General features: G+C 40.6%; 4 protein-coding genes across 6 annotated transcripts; all 4 read left to right on the plus strand.

Annotated features, from left to right (window-relative positions):
- Positions 1-1656: 1656 nt before the first annotated feature.
- LOC117794287 (G-protein coupled receptor moody) lies at positions 1657-7033 on the plus strand. 3 transcript variants are annotated; one of them, XM_034634889.1, is made up of 5 exons: positions 1657-2476; positions 3734-3838; positions 4232-4372; positions 4439-5448; positions 5521-7033. In XM_034634889.1, the coding sequence occupies exons 2-5, from the start codon at positions 3735-3737 to the stop codon at positions 6333-6335; spliced, it is 2070 nt and encodes a 689-aa protein (XP_034490780.1). In that variant the 5' UTR covers positions 1657-2476; position 3734; the 3' UTR covers positions 6336-7033. The 3 variants fall into 3 exon arrangements, with proteins under 3 accessions (XP_034490780.1, XP_034490783.1, XP_034490782.1); XM_034634892.1 differs by lacking the exon at positions 1657-2476 and adding an exon at positions 2647-2662; XM_034634891.1 differs by lacking the exon at positions 1657-2476 and adding an exon at positions 3538-3658.
- A 562-nt stretch (positions 7034-7595) lies between these two features.
- LOC117794308 (ERAD-associated E3 ubiquitin-protein ligase HRD1A-like) lies at positions 7596-8234 on the plus strand. Its single transcript, XM_034634915.1, has 2 exons — positions 7596-7839; positions 7908-8234. Exons 1-2 carry the CDS (start codon positions 7619-7621, stop codon positions 8176-8178), a joined length of 492 nt encoding a protein of 163 aa, XP_034490806.1. The 5' UTR covers positions 7596-7618; the 3' UTR covers positions 8179-8234.
- Positions 8235-8535: 301 nt separating this feature from the next.
- On the plus strand, positions 8536-10215 carry LOC117794307 (E3 ubiquitin-protein ligase RNF185-like). The gene is made up of 3 exons (XM_034634914.1): positions 8536-8848; positions 9323-9681; positions 9746-10215. Exons 2-3 carry the CDS (start codon positions 9434-9436, stop codon positions 9993-9995), a joined length of 498 nt encoding a protein of 165 aa, XP_034490805.1. The 5' UTR covers positions 8536-8848; positions 9323-9433; the 3' UTR covers positions 9996-10215.
- A 1330-nt stretch (positions 10216-11545) lies between these two features.
- Positions 11546-13994, plus strand: LOC117794297 (protein ultraspiracle). The gene has a single exon (XM_034634902.1). The coding sequence runs from the start codon at positions 11985-11987 to the stop codon at positions 13446-13448; it is 1464 nt and encodes a 487-aa protein (XP_034490793.1). The 5' UTR covers positions 11546-11984; the 3' UTR covers positions 13449-13994.
- The last annotated feature ends 1088 nt before the right edge of the window (positions 13995-15082 follow it).

The following is a 15082-nucleotide window of genomic DNA, read 5'->3' on the forward strand; positions in this document are numbered from 1 at the left end:
CCCCTTAGTAAAAATTCAGTCACGTCAAATCGATTGATAAAATCCTGCAATATCAGTGGATTGAACACTGCATTTGTTAACTCTCCAACCGTGTTATTCTCTTCAGTTTTATCTTGATAATTCGATTGACTGTAATATTCATTCTCCCTTGCTAGATTTTCGGACATTGCCATTTGTGTACACTGATTCATCTCCGGAAATACTTGGATCTCGCACATATTTATGTTTATGGGTTGGACATCGTAATTTATTTCAAATTCAATGGCAGGGATCTCATCCTCTTCCGAAGGTCCATGAATTCTTTGTATGACAATATTCGGCGGGACACGAAAATAAGTTAAAATCCATATTAAAAGTGTAAAAATATAAAAGAATTGCATTTTTTGTAGAAAAAAAAAAATATCGAAATTCAGTAGAAATATTTTAATACACTAAAGGCTAAACGATAAGAAAGTCAAAGTCTAAAGTCTAATTTTGACATACAACTAAATTGCTCCTGTGTTCTGAAACATTGAATGAAAACATTGAATCATGAAACATTGAATCAATCAAAAAACAAGTAAGAACATTTTAATCGAGTGGGCACGATTTTGAGCTACCCTGCGGTTGCGACCTTTTAAGCATTCTTCCTGAGTGTAGTTAAAAAAAACCTCTATACGAGGTAAAAGTCAAGTGACGAAAGCCTTTTCATGCCTCAAAATTTCTGATATTCAATAGTTATAAATAAAATAATTATTCCTAAACTTTGTCAAACTTTTTTGTTCAACCCATGGACTGCCGGATATGAAGAAGGGAGAAAAATGAGAAAGTTTTGTTTTGGGTTTTAGTAAAACCGTTTTACTATATGCGGTTTTTACAATAAAAAAAAAACAAATATTTGAATTTATGAACTACTTGGATTTACCATGAGTATTATAAATAAATACACATATACAGGGCCGCAGCTAGACATTTCGGAGCCAGGTGCAAAAAAAGGTAGAAGGCACGATTTAGTGAATTATCTTTCTGATTCTCTTCATTTGATTACATGCGGTACAAATTGCTCCTTTGCCCGCCTCTAGCTGCGTCCCTGTATAGGAGTTCCATATGTTTACAACTTTGTAAGATTGAATACTATGTGATTCACTGGGCCAGACTAAGTTCTAGTTGGATCTGTATTTGCTGATGGGAATGTGAATTGCAGGCCGCGTCTCGTCGTGCGTGTCGTCGTTTATCGACAAATATATGTATGTACTTGCAATACACACGCAATACACAAATACTCCTTTAATGCAAACACATGCAATACACACAGACAGTAACTAAAACGATCGCAAATCGTAATCTCCCCGCCGTCCCACTTCAATGTTGCCTAACAAATGTGTACTACGATTGTGAGTACAATAACAATAACAGCAGCAATGAGAGCGAGAGCGAACGCAATTCAGACGAAGAAGAAGAAGAAGAAGGAGAGAGGGAGGTCGAAAGAGAGCGCGCGTGCAGCAATTCAGTTGAGCGCTTGGAGAGAAAAAATTGTCAATATCAATTGAAAGCAGCGAATGTGACATTAACAGCGGCGGCGGCGGCGACGTCGACGGCGACGACGACTGCGACGTCGACTGTGACGTCGACTGCTATGCTCCCGCAAAATGAGCAGCTCGATAACGTGCAGTCGTTGTAGACAAACGCAAGCGCGAAGGCGACAAAAGCAAATTGTCCGTTATCCGTTATATTAGTTCATTTAGTGTTGGCCGGTTTTGTTTTGATCGCGTTCGCCGTCTCGCGTTCAGTTGATAAGGTGATTGCTGTTGCAACATTTGTACCTGGCCAAAACAGAGAAGAAATACCAAAGAAGAAGTCTGCAATGCTGGAATCCCAAGTGTATTAGTCATGATCGTGTCGCTGCGGCATTTGAATCACCCGACAGGCCCCTTCCCCCAACCGTATCCCCAGCGACAGACCGAGTCAGTGTCAGAGTCAGAGTCACAGCCGCTGAGTATTCATGAATAACCCACCAACGATCAACGACCAACGAAACAACGGCAACAGAGAGCGGCAGACAACTGTTTACACTCAGTCAGTTGAGTTCAGATTGGTTGAGTTCAGTTATTACTCATAGCATCGCATCTGAACGCGTTTTGAGACGGACTTCAAATTTTGACTGACACTTGAATGCAAAATTACTTCTCACTGGAATATCACATTAGTTGCGATTACGTGAACAACGATCAGTAAATAACAAACAACTAATAACAATAACAAATAACAAAATTGTGCTGTGTTCAACTGAGCTGAGCTGTGACCGAAACTGATAAGAGCAACTACTCCAACGCACTGAGTGCTAGTGATCTGTGAATCTGTGGCCAGAGATTGGCGATCTGTGATTGCTAATCAGAGTGTGTCGCAATCGGAGCGTGTAAGTCAATACAGCTGTGAGAAATTGAATACGAGTACACATCTAATAACAATCGCATGTGCCACACACCAATAAACCCAGGTGAGTTCTACGCGCTGATAAGATATGGTATACAAACACACACACACACTTCTCTACAAAAGTACTTACTGTTCACAAACAATCTACATAGAATGTGCAGCTTTAGTTCTAAGCGATCGATGGCTGTTCAACATCGCGTATACGCAACAAACGATCTATAGATTTAACGAAAGATCAATTATCTTGGTTAGTAAAGATTCACGTTCTAAATTAGTGAATATGGATCGTCACATCTTAATAAATTGCAATCATATAACAAAATGTCGGCCTTATGATTTATCGATCTAAGCTTATGAAAATATATTATAAAACAATATGTCGATCGGCTGTTTTTTAAAGGTCCCTCTACAGATATATTTCTTCTATGAATATGAGTATAACCAATTCACAGACCAATTTATTGCTTAGGTGTGGGGAGATATTTTTAGAGACCCTTTTTTTGGAGCCATGGTTTATTTAATACTCAAAAGCTATTATATTTTTTAATTTTCTTACTTAAGTTAATGATTTTTTACTATTTATCCAGTTTCAAAATTCAGTTTATACTGGTCGAAATAAAATTAAAGCAATGTATAAGCCTATGATCTTTCATCGATCTAACAAACCACTCCTGCTCCTATCCAATTTAGTGAGTTTTGATAGTAAGTATGAACTGGGCGTCAACTGCTCAGAAATACATAGAACTACACACGAACTACACAAATATTAAAGTGTTCCGGCATTTCTGTACGTGTCATACTTGTACGCGTATTGGAACAGACTCGAGAGCACTCAATTAATTAAGGTTCGGCGCTGATCTTTGCACCCGAAGCTAAAGAGATGGTGCATGGTATGGGTATGGGTATGGGTATGGGTATGGGTATGGGTAGGTTCTCAGTGCGCCGAGTGTGTGTGACCTCTTTAAATTATTTAATTGACACTAATTTATTGTAGTCGAAAGGAACAGCCAATGCGATGTGAGCGCAAAACAAAAGAAGAGGGCCCCCATGTAAGACAGAATCCGGGGTGCCGCCCCGGGTTTGCACATCACTTGATGCTAGGCAATATCAAAGTTTAGTTGACAGTTGGCAGTGGTCGGTAGTCGATTGTCGGTTGTCGTTTCTCTTCACTCCTTTCTTAGCTATCGATCGATCGGTGCTTAGGCTATACATAGGGACAACTAACGGATAACAGCCTTATCAAGTATTCCAATGCCTCAAGCCTGCCTCAAGCTGAAACCGCATGTGACTTTCCTTTCATTCTCTTCAATTCTTATAGCATGAGTGACGACACAACCCAGGGCCTTGCATATGGCGACGATATGGGACCGGGACCGGGACCGGGACCAACGATTGCACTGGATGCTGCTGTTGATGAAAGCGGGTAGGTTGCATGCTACATGCCCTCGACCCTATCAGTGTTTGCTGTGTAATTATAGCGCAGTGTGAAAGGTCTGATAACAGATCGTTAATATTACGCGCACCATTTCAAGCGTCTCTCGCTACACATGCAACAGATTGTGCCTCTCAACTTGCGATCGACTGCATTGATCGCTGGAGAGAGTCAGTCTGAACTCGAATTCGAGTATGAATATGTGAGTGTCTGTGAGTTTCAACAATGCCTGGCGATTCTTAGCCAGCGGAAGCACTCCAGATATGATATATGTACATACCCCGCAGACTAAAAGGTCATACCGATCACTTAAAGGATCACAGATTAACCGCTTAAAGAGCGTTAAAAACCCATTCAAATGATCACTTATGCTTTTTCTTTCAGCTTCTCTCAGTCGTTGTTGACCTTTGCGGCGATCATGACATTCCTGATCATGATCGTGGGCATCTTTGGCAATTTTCTAACCGTTGTGGCGCTACTCAAATGCCCCAAAGTTCGCAATGTGGCAGCTGCCTTCATTATAAGGTAAGATCACTTAAAATCTGTGAATGATCTATTTGATCTAATGGCATTCTTCTTTTGCATGCGCAGTCTTTGCATTGCCGATCTGCTGTTCTGTGCATTGGTGCTACCCTTCCAGGGATTGCGCTTTGTGCAGGGCACCTGGCGACATGGCGAAGTCCTCTGCCGCCTGATCCCGTTCATCCAGTATGGCAACATTGGCGTCTCCCTGCTCTGCATCGCAATGATCACGATCAATCGGTACGTGATGATCACCCACCATGGCTGCTATGCCCGCATCTATAAACGACACTGGATTGCCATCATGATCGCTGCCTGCTGGCTCGTCTCCTACGGAATGCAGCTGCCAACTCTATTGGGCGCCTGGGGTCGCTTTGGTTACGATGCCCGTCTGCAGACGTGCTCCATAATGAACGACAAGCATGGACACAGCAGCAAGACGACACTGTTTATTACAGCTTTTGTTATACCCTGCCTGGTGATCATTGCCTGCTATGCCAAGATCTTTTGGGTGGTCCACAAGTCCGAGCAGCGTCTCAAGCGTCATGCCAACAAACAGAATTCCATACCCAATAATCTGCGACCTGTTGCCACAGCCACTTCGTTGCCCTCTGGTGCGGATATCCAAACTTCGACGCCGACTCAGACTCAATCAGCTGCAGCATTGCCACCCAGCCGAGTGTCCTCCGACAGCAGCAGTAGCTACTCCACAGACGTGCCAGAGGCGGTAGTCTCTGTTGGCGGTGGTAAGCAGCCTCCGACGCGGGTCAAGGATCAGCGCGAGGTGCGGGCCAAGCGGAACGAGTGGCGCATCACCAAAATGGTTTTGGCCATATTCTTGTCCTTTGTCATCTGCTATCTGCCGATAACAATTGTCAAGGTGGCCGATAAGGATGTGGAGCATCCGAGCCTGCACATATTTAGCTACATCATGCTGTACTTATCCGCCTGCATCAATCCGATCATCTATGTCATCATGAACAAGCAGTACCGCAAGGCCTACAAGACGGTCGTCCTCTGTCAGCCGGCTCGTCTGCTCCTGCCCTTCGGCAAGACGAATGGAGCGAGCAGTGCGGCAGGTATGTAACTTGATATGGGTTGAAACCGCATGCGAACTGCGTCGACTAAGTCACGGTCACAAATCGTTTCAGAGAAATGGAAAGATACCGGGTTGAGCAACAACCACAGCCGCACTCTCGTCTCCCAGATGTCGGCAGGCGCAACAGCGGCAACAGCGGCGGCGGCGTCGGCGGCATCATCGGGTACGGGAACGGGAACGGGAGCGGTACCGACGCTAGACTCCCATCCCGGTCAATCGGCGACAGCGCCAGCTTCGCCAAAGTCGACACAATCGCTGGAGTTAATGTCAAGGAGACCGGATCTGATAAGCAAATTGAATGTGGCGCCATTAGTTACGCCCCCACCGCCATCAGTAACATCGGTAACATTGCTGGCACCAGCAGCAACAACAACAACAACAACAACGGGGGAAGGGGCCAACGGGGGGAACGGGAACGGGAACGGGAGCAGCCGCCTGCCGCTCAAGAAGAACAATCACTCCTACATCAACAACGGATTCAACAGCAGCGGAAACAGCCTGAGCAGCGCCATCTATCGCCCAGGAGCTGGCTCAATGGGCAGCGGATCAGCGCCATTGCGTCGCATCACTATGGTGGGGGACGACATCATACTGGAGGAGGAGGAACTGCCCGCAACGCCAAGTCCGACGGGGACGTTGCAATCAACACCCCCACCACCACCACCACTACGAGCCTCACCACCGACAGCAACCACAAAAGTAACGAAATCACCCATTTACATGAACGTCAACAGTCCGAAGAGAATGCAGCCTTATAGCGCCAACACTCCACCCAAGGACAAGGATGCACCGCAGCAGCAGAGCCCGGACAAAGGCCAGGATGATGCGAGCAAAGTGCCAACACAGTTTCCAAATCCAAAAGACTAACGAAATGCTTTAATTCCAAATATCGTAACTGTTACATTCCCATACACCACACACACACACACACACACACACACACACACTGCTTTTGAAATGATAGCACGAATATAACATTATGTTATTTACATACATATGTCGTAAATGCTATATCGTGCACTCAATATCGTTTCCAGCAATCGTAATCGTAATTATACCTATTTATGGATATTTATCGTTGATCACAATTAGTATTAACCAGTTTTTATTTATATATGCTATGTACCACATACCGCACCCAATTTGTAATTACATTTATTGGACTCGTATTTAACAGTTCTGTTATGTTATGAGATTCATCGTAAGCTGTTAACTTTTACAGCATTGGGTGCAGGGTATCTCATGGTCGTTCACTCTCGACTTGTACCGTTAATATTTATCTAATACTTACATTTATATATTTATATATAAATATGTACACCATTTTTTTTTTGTTTTTTTTTCAACAAACAAAGTTGTTTGAATTATCAGATACGTTAAGATCTGATTGGCAGGGGTCTAACCTGGACCTTAACCTCAATTGATAGATAGATTGCTGTCATAAGGCATTCCATATTATTTATATATATGTGTATTTTTAAAACTACTTGCGTATGTATGATTGTACCTACTTATTATAGATGGCACCTAATATATTTTAAATCGACAGCAAACAAAAACAAAAATAAAAGACATGCACTCTAAGTAATCGAATATATGTACAATATTATAAACATACATGAATTTTCAATATTTACATACAGTAAGTCAAGAAATTGTTTTGACAAAATACAAAGCTCACATTTTATTTTGCAAAAATATTTTCTTGGTATTTTGTTCTTTTTTTAATGTAGATTTAGGATCTTAGAAAAACTTAGCAACAAAAAAAAAAGAAAAAATTAAACTTATTGAGTTTAACTCTTCTCAAAAATAAATACTAAATATGTGAATTATTTTTTTTGTCAAAAAAAATACTTGATTAACTGTTTGTATATGAGTACATGCATTGTATTTGGCTGATTATCTCGTTAGAGAGGAGAGGGAGAAGGGAACTTGTTTGTAATTTTACACACGCCCAGCGATCAGCATAAGCATTAATACTTAGCATATCAGTTGACCTGGTTCTTGGGGAAACACAAGTATTCGCCCTTTATCTGCTTATCCGTTTCGCCTCGTATTTGATTAAGAGATTTGGCGAATGCTCGGACAATTGATGCTGATAAGCAATAATCAATAAGTAGCGAGGCCTGCAATAGAAGTTCATTATTACAATGTGTGCCAGTTGGAGCAGCAGCAGCCGCAACAGTGGCGGCAATCAGAAAACTCCTGCAAGAAGTAACCGCAGTTTCAGTAACACTTCAAATGCTGACAGGATCAGCTGTCATGTGAGTTGTGTTATTTGCTCGGAACAGTATAAGGCTGCGGATAATATATATGCTGGAACCTGCGGACACGTCTTCCACTGGACGTGCTTGCAGCGCTGGTGGGAGGAGTAAGTTTACCTATTATTACCTAAAAAAAAAATACAAAAATTTATAGTCCATCTTAAACCTTGTGCAGGTCAAAGCAATGTCCCATTTGTCGCAGTACAAATGCCGATTATTTTCAAATCTATTTGGACTTTGAAGAGACAACTCCCAGCTCCCAAAATCAAAGCCGAAGCCACGAAAACGTAACCGGAATCGGTGGATGTGCAAACCAACATGAGAATCTGCTTTACGAGGCGGAACTCTACCGGAAGGAGATTGAGTATTTAAACGCACGCATCAGACATTTAAAGATGAACAGTTTGTGTGAACGGTTTTCTTGCATATTCGATGATTCAGATTAGTCAGTACGGCATAAGCATACGCTTAAAAATAAGTATATTCATTACGTGCATATTTATAGAAATTAAATTTAAATTGTAATCGAATTCAAACCAGAGTTGTATATGTTAATTATTTTATCGATTCATACCTACGTATAATTGTCGTATGGCAAATGTAGTGGCTTATCTATTTTTTATCATTAAAGCAATACAAGAATAAGAAACGTATGCCCGTTACAGTTAGAAATTACATCACCGATTTATCAAAAAAAAAATCATTTTAAAAATTTCATTTATGAGCACTGCAATCGATTAATCGATAATACAGTGGTTTCGATATAAAACTTAGTGGCTCCAGTCGAATTTTCAAGTCTGCAAATTTAGTGACATTTCGTAGTTTTATTGACTTATTGTTATCAATTGTTATCAATATCGTTGTTTTTTAATGGTATAAGCACAGTTTTATGTTGTGTTAAAGCTAAGAAAGTTAGTATCTACATTGTTATGCCGATCCAAAGGACCCATATATCAGATCGGCAAGATAATAAGAAGAATGGGTCTTTGTTATTGTCAGTATATACGCATAGAACTTGCATAGGTATGCGTTTGTTTGGTTATATTAAATGATTATAATAAAGAGAACGAGAGAGACATTTGGCAAGCAAAATTCCACACGCCCAACGATCAGTATATGTATGAACGCATACACATGCATGTGCAAGAATAGAATATATATTTTTACAGTTAGTCAAGTAATTATTTTATCAAAACTAAAAATTCACATATTTTTGATGAACGACCGTAATAAATGACCTACAAATATGCCAAAGTGTGAATAAGGAATGAAAACAATATCAGAAAAATAAGATTCTTTATTTAAATACTTATTATTATTTTATGATTTTGATTCAAAGTCTGAAATATTTGCTCAATACTAGAAAAATATGTAGTTTATGTAATTAATTTAGTTTCGAACCGAATCATTAATATCTATTCGGTCCGTGATCGCGAAATAAATAATTTTAAGAGTCCGTTTATTGAACCCGAACCGAACTTTTAAGGATTGCAGAAAATATGTGAATTTATTTCTTTATCAAAGCAATTACTGGACTAACTGTATTATACCATAAACAAGTTGAATGTTTATATTGATACGACTACAAAGATTTGGCGACTGCAAGCGGAGCGGAACGGGTGACAAACGTGCTGATAAGCACTGCACTTTAGGATGTATGAGCTGGCAGCTTCTACGGCGCACTAAAATCTCATTATTAGAATGTGCGGCAGTTGGAACAGCACAATGAGTAGTGGTGAAAACAGTAGCAGAAGAAGCAGCAGCAATAGCAGCAACAACATTAGTGAAGCATGTTGTTTAGAGGAAGCATCTACGAGTTTAATTGGCAGTAATATTAGTCAAGTGCACTGTATCATCTGCTTGGAGTCCTATAAGTCAGTGGATAACATCTGTGTCGGCTCTTGCGGTCACGTCTTTCACTGGAAGTGTCTAAAACGCTGGAAAAAGAAGTAAGTAAAAAACATAAATATTATCATCGAATCAAATCAATAAATTCTTTAACTCTGTGTGCAGCTCAGAACAATGTCCCATTTGTCGAAGTACAAGTGCCGAATATATTCCAATATATTTGAACTTTGAAGATCCCGTTCAGTGTCAAAATCTGACTCAAGGCCAAAGCCAATCGAGCGAGTTCGAGAACATGCTCTATGAGGCAGCCCTTTACCGCGACGAGATTAAGTATTTAAACGAGCGCATCAATAAATTAACGTTGAAGAAGTTAACGACCAATCTGTTCAATGATTCATCAAGCGATTCGGACTAATAAATAATATAGTTTTAATGGATTTACATATAAATACATATGACTGCACTATTATTGTATAAGATATTACATTGAGAGAATGGGTCAGCATTTTTTGTAAATAATACCATTTACAATTCTATTTTAAAAATCCATATACATTAACTTTTTTATTATTGCGTTACAATTAAGATTACCCATAAATATGCTATAACTTCAATAAAACCCATTCATTAGCTTAGGGTCAGGATGAGCTTATATTAATAAAAGTAAAATTCCCCATTATTGTGCGGGCACTATTTGCCGATATTTCGATAACAATATGTAAATTAAGGCAACAATCGTATTTTGTAAGGCAAATTTAGGGCTTTTTGTTTCTTTTTTATAGTGAGGAGCAAATTGCTAATGAGGAGTAATAAAATATACCACAACATCTAGTAAATGGCATTGTTCCCAAAGCATGTTGCCAGATCGGAAAATGTTGCAGGGTGGCAAACCTTGGCCAAAACAGTGTTTCCACACCAGTGTTGCCAAGATTTTAGGGGAAGCAAAAGCTGTTTCTGGCTGGAAAGCATCTAAATTTATTTTTGTGGGCACTTTTTCACAGTCTTACCAAAAATATTAATAGCAAAACTTAGCTGAAAATGTATTTAAAATAGCCAGGTTTCCAGCTAATAGCAATTTTGAAATTTGTCTAGCAAACAAGCTCTGAAAATAGCTAGAACTAGCTATAAAATAGCTAAGTTGTCAGCATTGGTGCGTTTGAATTGGACGGCAGATCAGTTCGGTAAAGATAATTACAATTAAACAAACGCTTCTATCAATTGTTTTTCATCAATCGGTGTATGTGTGAATGTGCGTGTGCGTAAGGATAGTGTCAAAAGTGATAAACAACCGTAGCGTCGTTGCGTGAAATCAAACAAGTGCGCATGCAAGTGTAAGTTGCATTGTGCATTTACCATTCATCAATATCCCATTTAATTTTAGTTCAACTTTGATTTAAATGTGGACTAAATAAGTTGTTTGCTGTTGGCATAAATAAAAATTATAAAGGCCTCGCATATAGTATTTGTTGTTGGTTTGTTGCCTTGTCGATTATTTGGGCCGAGGCCGGAGCCGGAGAATTGGCGCTTTGTTCATATGTATGTAAGCATGTCTGTCTGTGTGCATACAGACATATGTTTACATGTATGTATTCGTATTTTTGCATATGCCGTACCATAATTGCAAGGAGGGTCGCTGCTGTCTGTGTGTGTTTGCGTCTGCTCGGCGCGCTTGCTTGGGTATGTATTTGTGTGTTTGTGTTTGTGAGTTTGCAAGTACAACAAAAATTGTATTGCGACAGACACAGAGTTGCCTTGTGTTGTGCTTGCTGTTGTGGTGAGAACTCTGTTGGTGGTGGTCTGCTTTACACAGGGTTGTTGCACTCGCAAAAATGCAAAACGCGCATATTTAATTCGCATTTGTTAAACAAAACGCTGCCAATGCAAAAACAATCAGTCGATTGCTTTTGCCAATGTTTAGTGCATTTGTGTTTTGTGTTTGCGTGCAGCAAAAGCAACAGCTACAACTTACGAACACTGGACAACACTGGCCGGCTGCTGGTGAATTGAAGTTGCTGTGGTGAACTTTGTCTTTGTTGAGAAAAAAATGTCGACGCGAAAAGTATTTAATCATTAGTCAGAAAGCCTGTCTACACTAATTCTTGTTTTTTTTTTTTTGTGGAGAAGAGCCAATAAGATTTTCGATTAAGAGCTGGCTAAGAAAAGGAGCAAAACCATAGCAAAGTTATGTAAATGCTTTAACTGCAATTTATGCAGCTAACAATTTTGGATTGTAAGCTTACAATAGACTCCGCTGCGACTCAGACACGGTGGCGTTCCTGTTGACGACAAAGTGAAACTGCAGTGGGGAAAGTCGGCAAGAGACACACACATACACATACGCACACAGCCGTATAGTGACAACAAGAACAGCAACAAGAAGAGGAAGAAGAAGAACAGCAACGATATGGATAATTGTGATCCGGACGCTGGATTCCGTCTGGGGCCCATTAAAGAGGAGGTCAAGCCGGATATATCGCAGTTAAATGACAGCAACAACAGCAGCTTCTCCCCCAAGGCTGAGAGTCCAGGTCCCTTTCTGCAGGCGATGAACATGGTTAATGTGCTGCCAGGCGGCGGCAATAACAACAATCAGAACCAGAATCAGAATCAAATGGGGGCGCAGGCGCCGGCCGCACAGCAACAACAATATCCGCCAAATCATCCGTTGAGCGGGTCAAAGCATTTGTGCTCCATCTGTGGGGATCGGGCCAGTGGCAAGCATTATGGCGTCTACAGCTGCGAGGGCTGCAAGGGCTTCTTCAAGCGCACGGTGCGCAAGGATCTCACATATGCGTGCCGCGAGAATCGCAACTGCATCATTGACAAGAGGCAGCGCAATCGCTGCCAATACTGTCGCTACCAGAAGTGCCTCTCCTGCGGCATGAAACGGGAGGCGGTTCAAGAGGAGCGACAGCGCGGTGCACGCACCTCCACTGGTCGCTTGAATGCAGCTGGCGGTGCTGCAACTGGTGGTGGTGTGAGTGGTGCCGGTGGCGGTGGCGGAAGCGGCAACATTGGCGCCAATAGTGCATCCGATGATTTTATGCCCAACAGCGTGTCCCGCGACTTTACCATTGAGCGGCTCCTGGACGCCGAGCAGCGGGCGGAGGCGCACAGCGGCGACAGGGCACTGTCATTTCTGCGCGTCGGTCCCAACTCGACGGTGCAGCCGGACTACAAGGGCGCCGTTTCAGCACTGTGTCAGGTGGTGAACAAACAGCTCTACCAGATGGTCGAGTATGCACGATTGATGCCCCATTTTGCACAGCTGCCGCTGGATGATCAGGTGATACTGCTGAAGGCCGCTTGGAACGAGCTGCTCATTGCGAACGTGGCTTGGTGCAGCATTGTCTCACTGGACGATGCGCTGTCCGGGATGGGGCATGACAGCGCCTTTGAGCGTCGATCGCCGGTGCTGCAGCCACAGCAGCTGTTTCTCAACCAGAGCTTCTCATATCATCGCAACAGTGCCATCAAGGCCGGCGTTCATGCCATCTTTGATCGCATCCTGTCCGAGCTGAGTGTTAAGATGAAGCGTCTGAATCTGGACAGGCGCGAGTTGTCCTGCCTGAAGGCGATCATACTGTACAATCCAGATATACGCGGTATCAAGAACCGTGCCGACATCGAACTATGCCGAGAGAAGGTGTACGCCTGCCTCGACGAGCACTGCCGAGTGGAGCATCCGGGGGATGATGGTCGCTTTGCTCAGCTGCTGCTACGATTGCCCGCACTGCGCTCCATCAGTCTCAAGTGTCTGGATCACCTGTTCTTCTTCCGAATCATCAGCGATCGGCCGCTGGAGGAGCTGTTTATCGAGCAGCTGGAGTCACAGCCACCGCCGGGCTTGATACTAAAGCCCGAATGAGTCTCATCTGGACGAGCATTAGAGTTGTTGAATGTATCGATAGAATGATCAGTGATCGATGATCGATTAGATCGGGATCGATTGATTGTTTCATTGTGATTGAGTTTACTTGCATTTCTCCTCGAAACACCCCGTTGTCATCCTTGTCACCTCTCCAACTCCACCACTCCTTTTAATTTGTAACATGAATACTATTTAATATGATAATACTACATTATAAATATGTAATTGTTTTTTTATATATATATATATATGTATATGAATATACAATATTATATATATATATATTTTTTTTTTAAATAATTGCGATCTAGAAAATGTTTTCCTTAAGATGAGATGATGCCCTCTCTGCGTTTATTCCTATGTAAACGATAAAAAAATAAAAGTAATAATACCAACATAGTTATATGTATGTGTAAAGCCGTAGCATACATACATAAATAGATGTATATATATAACTAAATATGTAATAAACAAAAATTGTAATTATTTCTTAAAATAATTGTATCCACAAGTTATAAAATACATGCGAATTAATATACTATATACGTATCTGCATAGTGTTCGAAAATATGTGTGTAGATACACACGAATATATATATATCTACATATATAGATATAGATATATATATGTATGTATATACAAGGTGCTCCAATTGTTGAGTGTGTGTTAATTTTGCCTTGAGTATTTGTCCTTGTCCAAAGACCCCAATTGTCCCCATAACGATTGGATATGCACCACGTACGGTAGACGCTCACTAATGTCAACCACTTTAGTTATTTTGTCTAAAGGACTTTATTTAGAAAATATTACAATGCAAGTTCTTTGAAAATTGTTTTTCCCGCTCGAAAATGATTCTAGCTGTTGAAAGTGTTTATTGTTTCGCATTAAATGAAAAGTTTATGATTTATTTAAATTTAGATGTCAAAATATAAGCAACATTTTTAATATTTTTTGTTATTTATAAGTGGCGAATATAAAAGAACCAAAATTCTTTCTGAAATTTAAATTAAAGGTTCTTATTAAAGCGGATTGCATTCAAAATGATTTCTCTAATATCTAAAAGATTTCGAAATTTTAATGGACCACTGTAATACATATTATTAAATGTTTTCTTTTGATTTATTTTTACTAAAACCACACTGTAATATACATATACGTATGCCATCAAATTCGATTCAATGATTTGTTATTATTAAAACTGAATGAAAAGAATTAAGACAATTGTGGCTTATCAAATTTCAATTAGTTTAAAAAAAGTGTTTTTCGCATAAGAACCTTCGTAAAAGTTAATCAAATGTCGTGCTGAATTATTTCGTGCATTTGTGATGAAAACGAAAATGTATTACAATAAAGTTGCGTTTACTGTATTTGATTTGAGATGAGATGTCCCCAACGGAATTGGGAGCTGCTTCTTTCTGGCTTCCTTAGAAAGTGTGTCTGCATTTCACTCGGCGTATACATACATATATACATACATAAATATGCGTGTATTTATGTACAAGTATGTGGAGGGCATTTCTTTCAATTTGTATTAAATTTATGTATGATTTTTGCGTCTAAATACATATTTTCAGAAATATGGTATTAACGCACAAAACGGTTAAAAATAGATACTGTTTTCGAAAAAAGA

This window comes from Drosophila innubila, chromosome X, assembly GCF_004354385.1.
Source record: "Drosophila innubila isolate TH190305 chromosome X, UK_Dinn_1.0, whole genome shotgun sequence".
NCBI classification, from domain to species: domain Eukaryota; kingdom Metazoa; phylum Arthropoda; class Insecta; order Diptera; family Drosophilidae; genus Drosophila; species Drosophila innubila.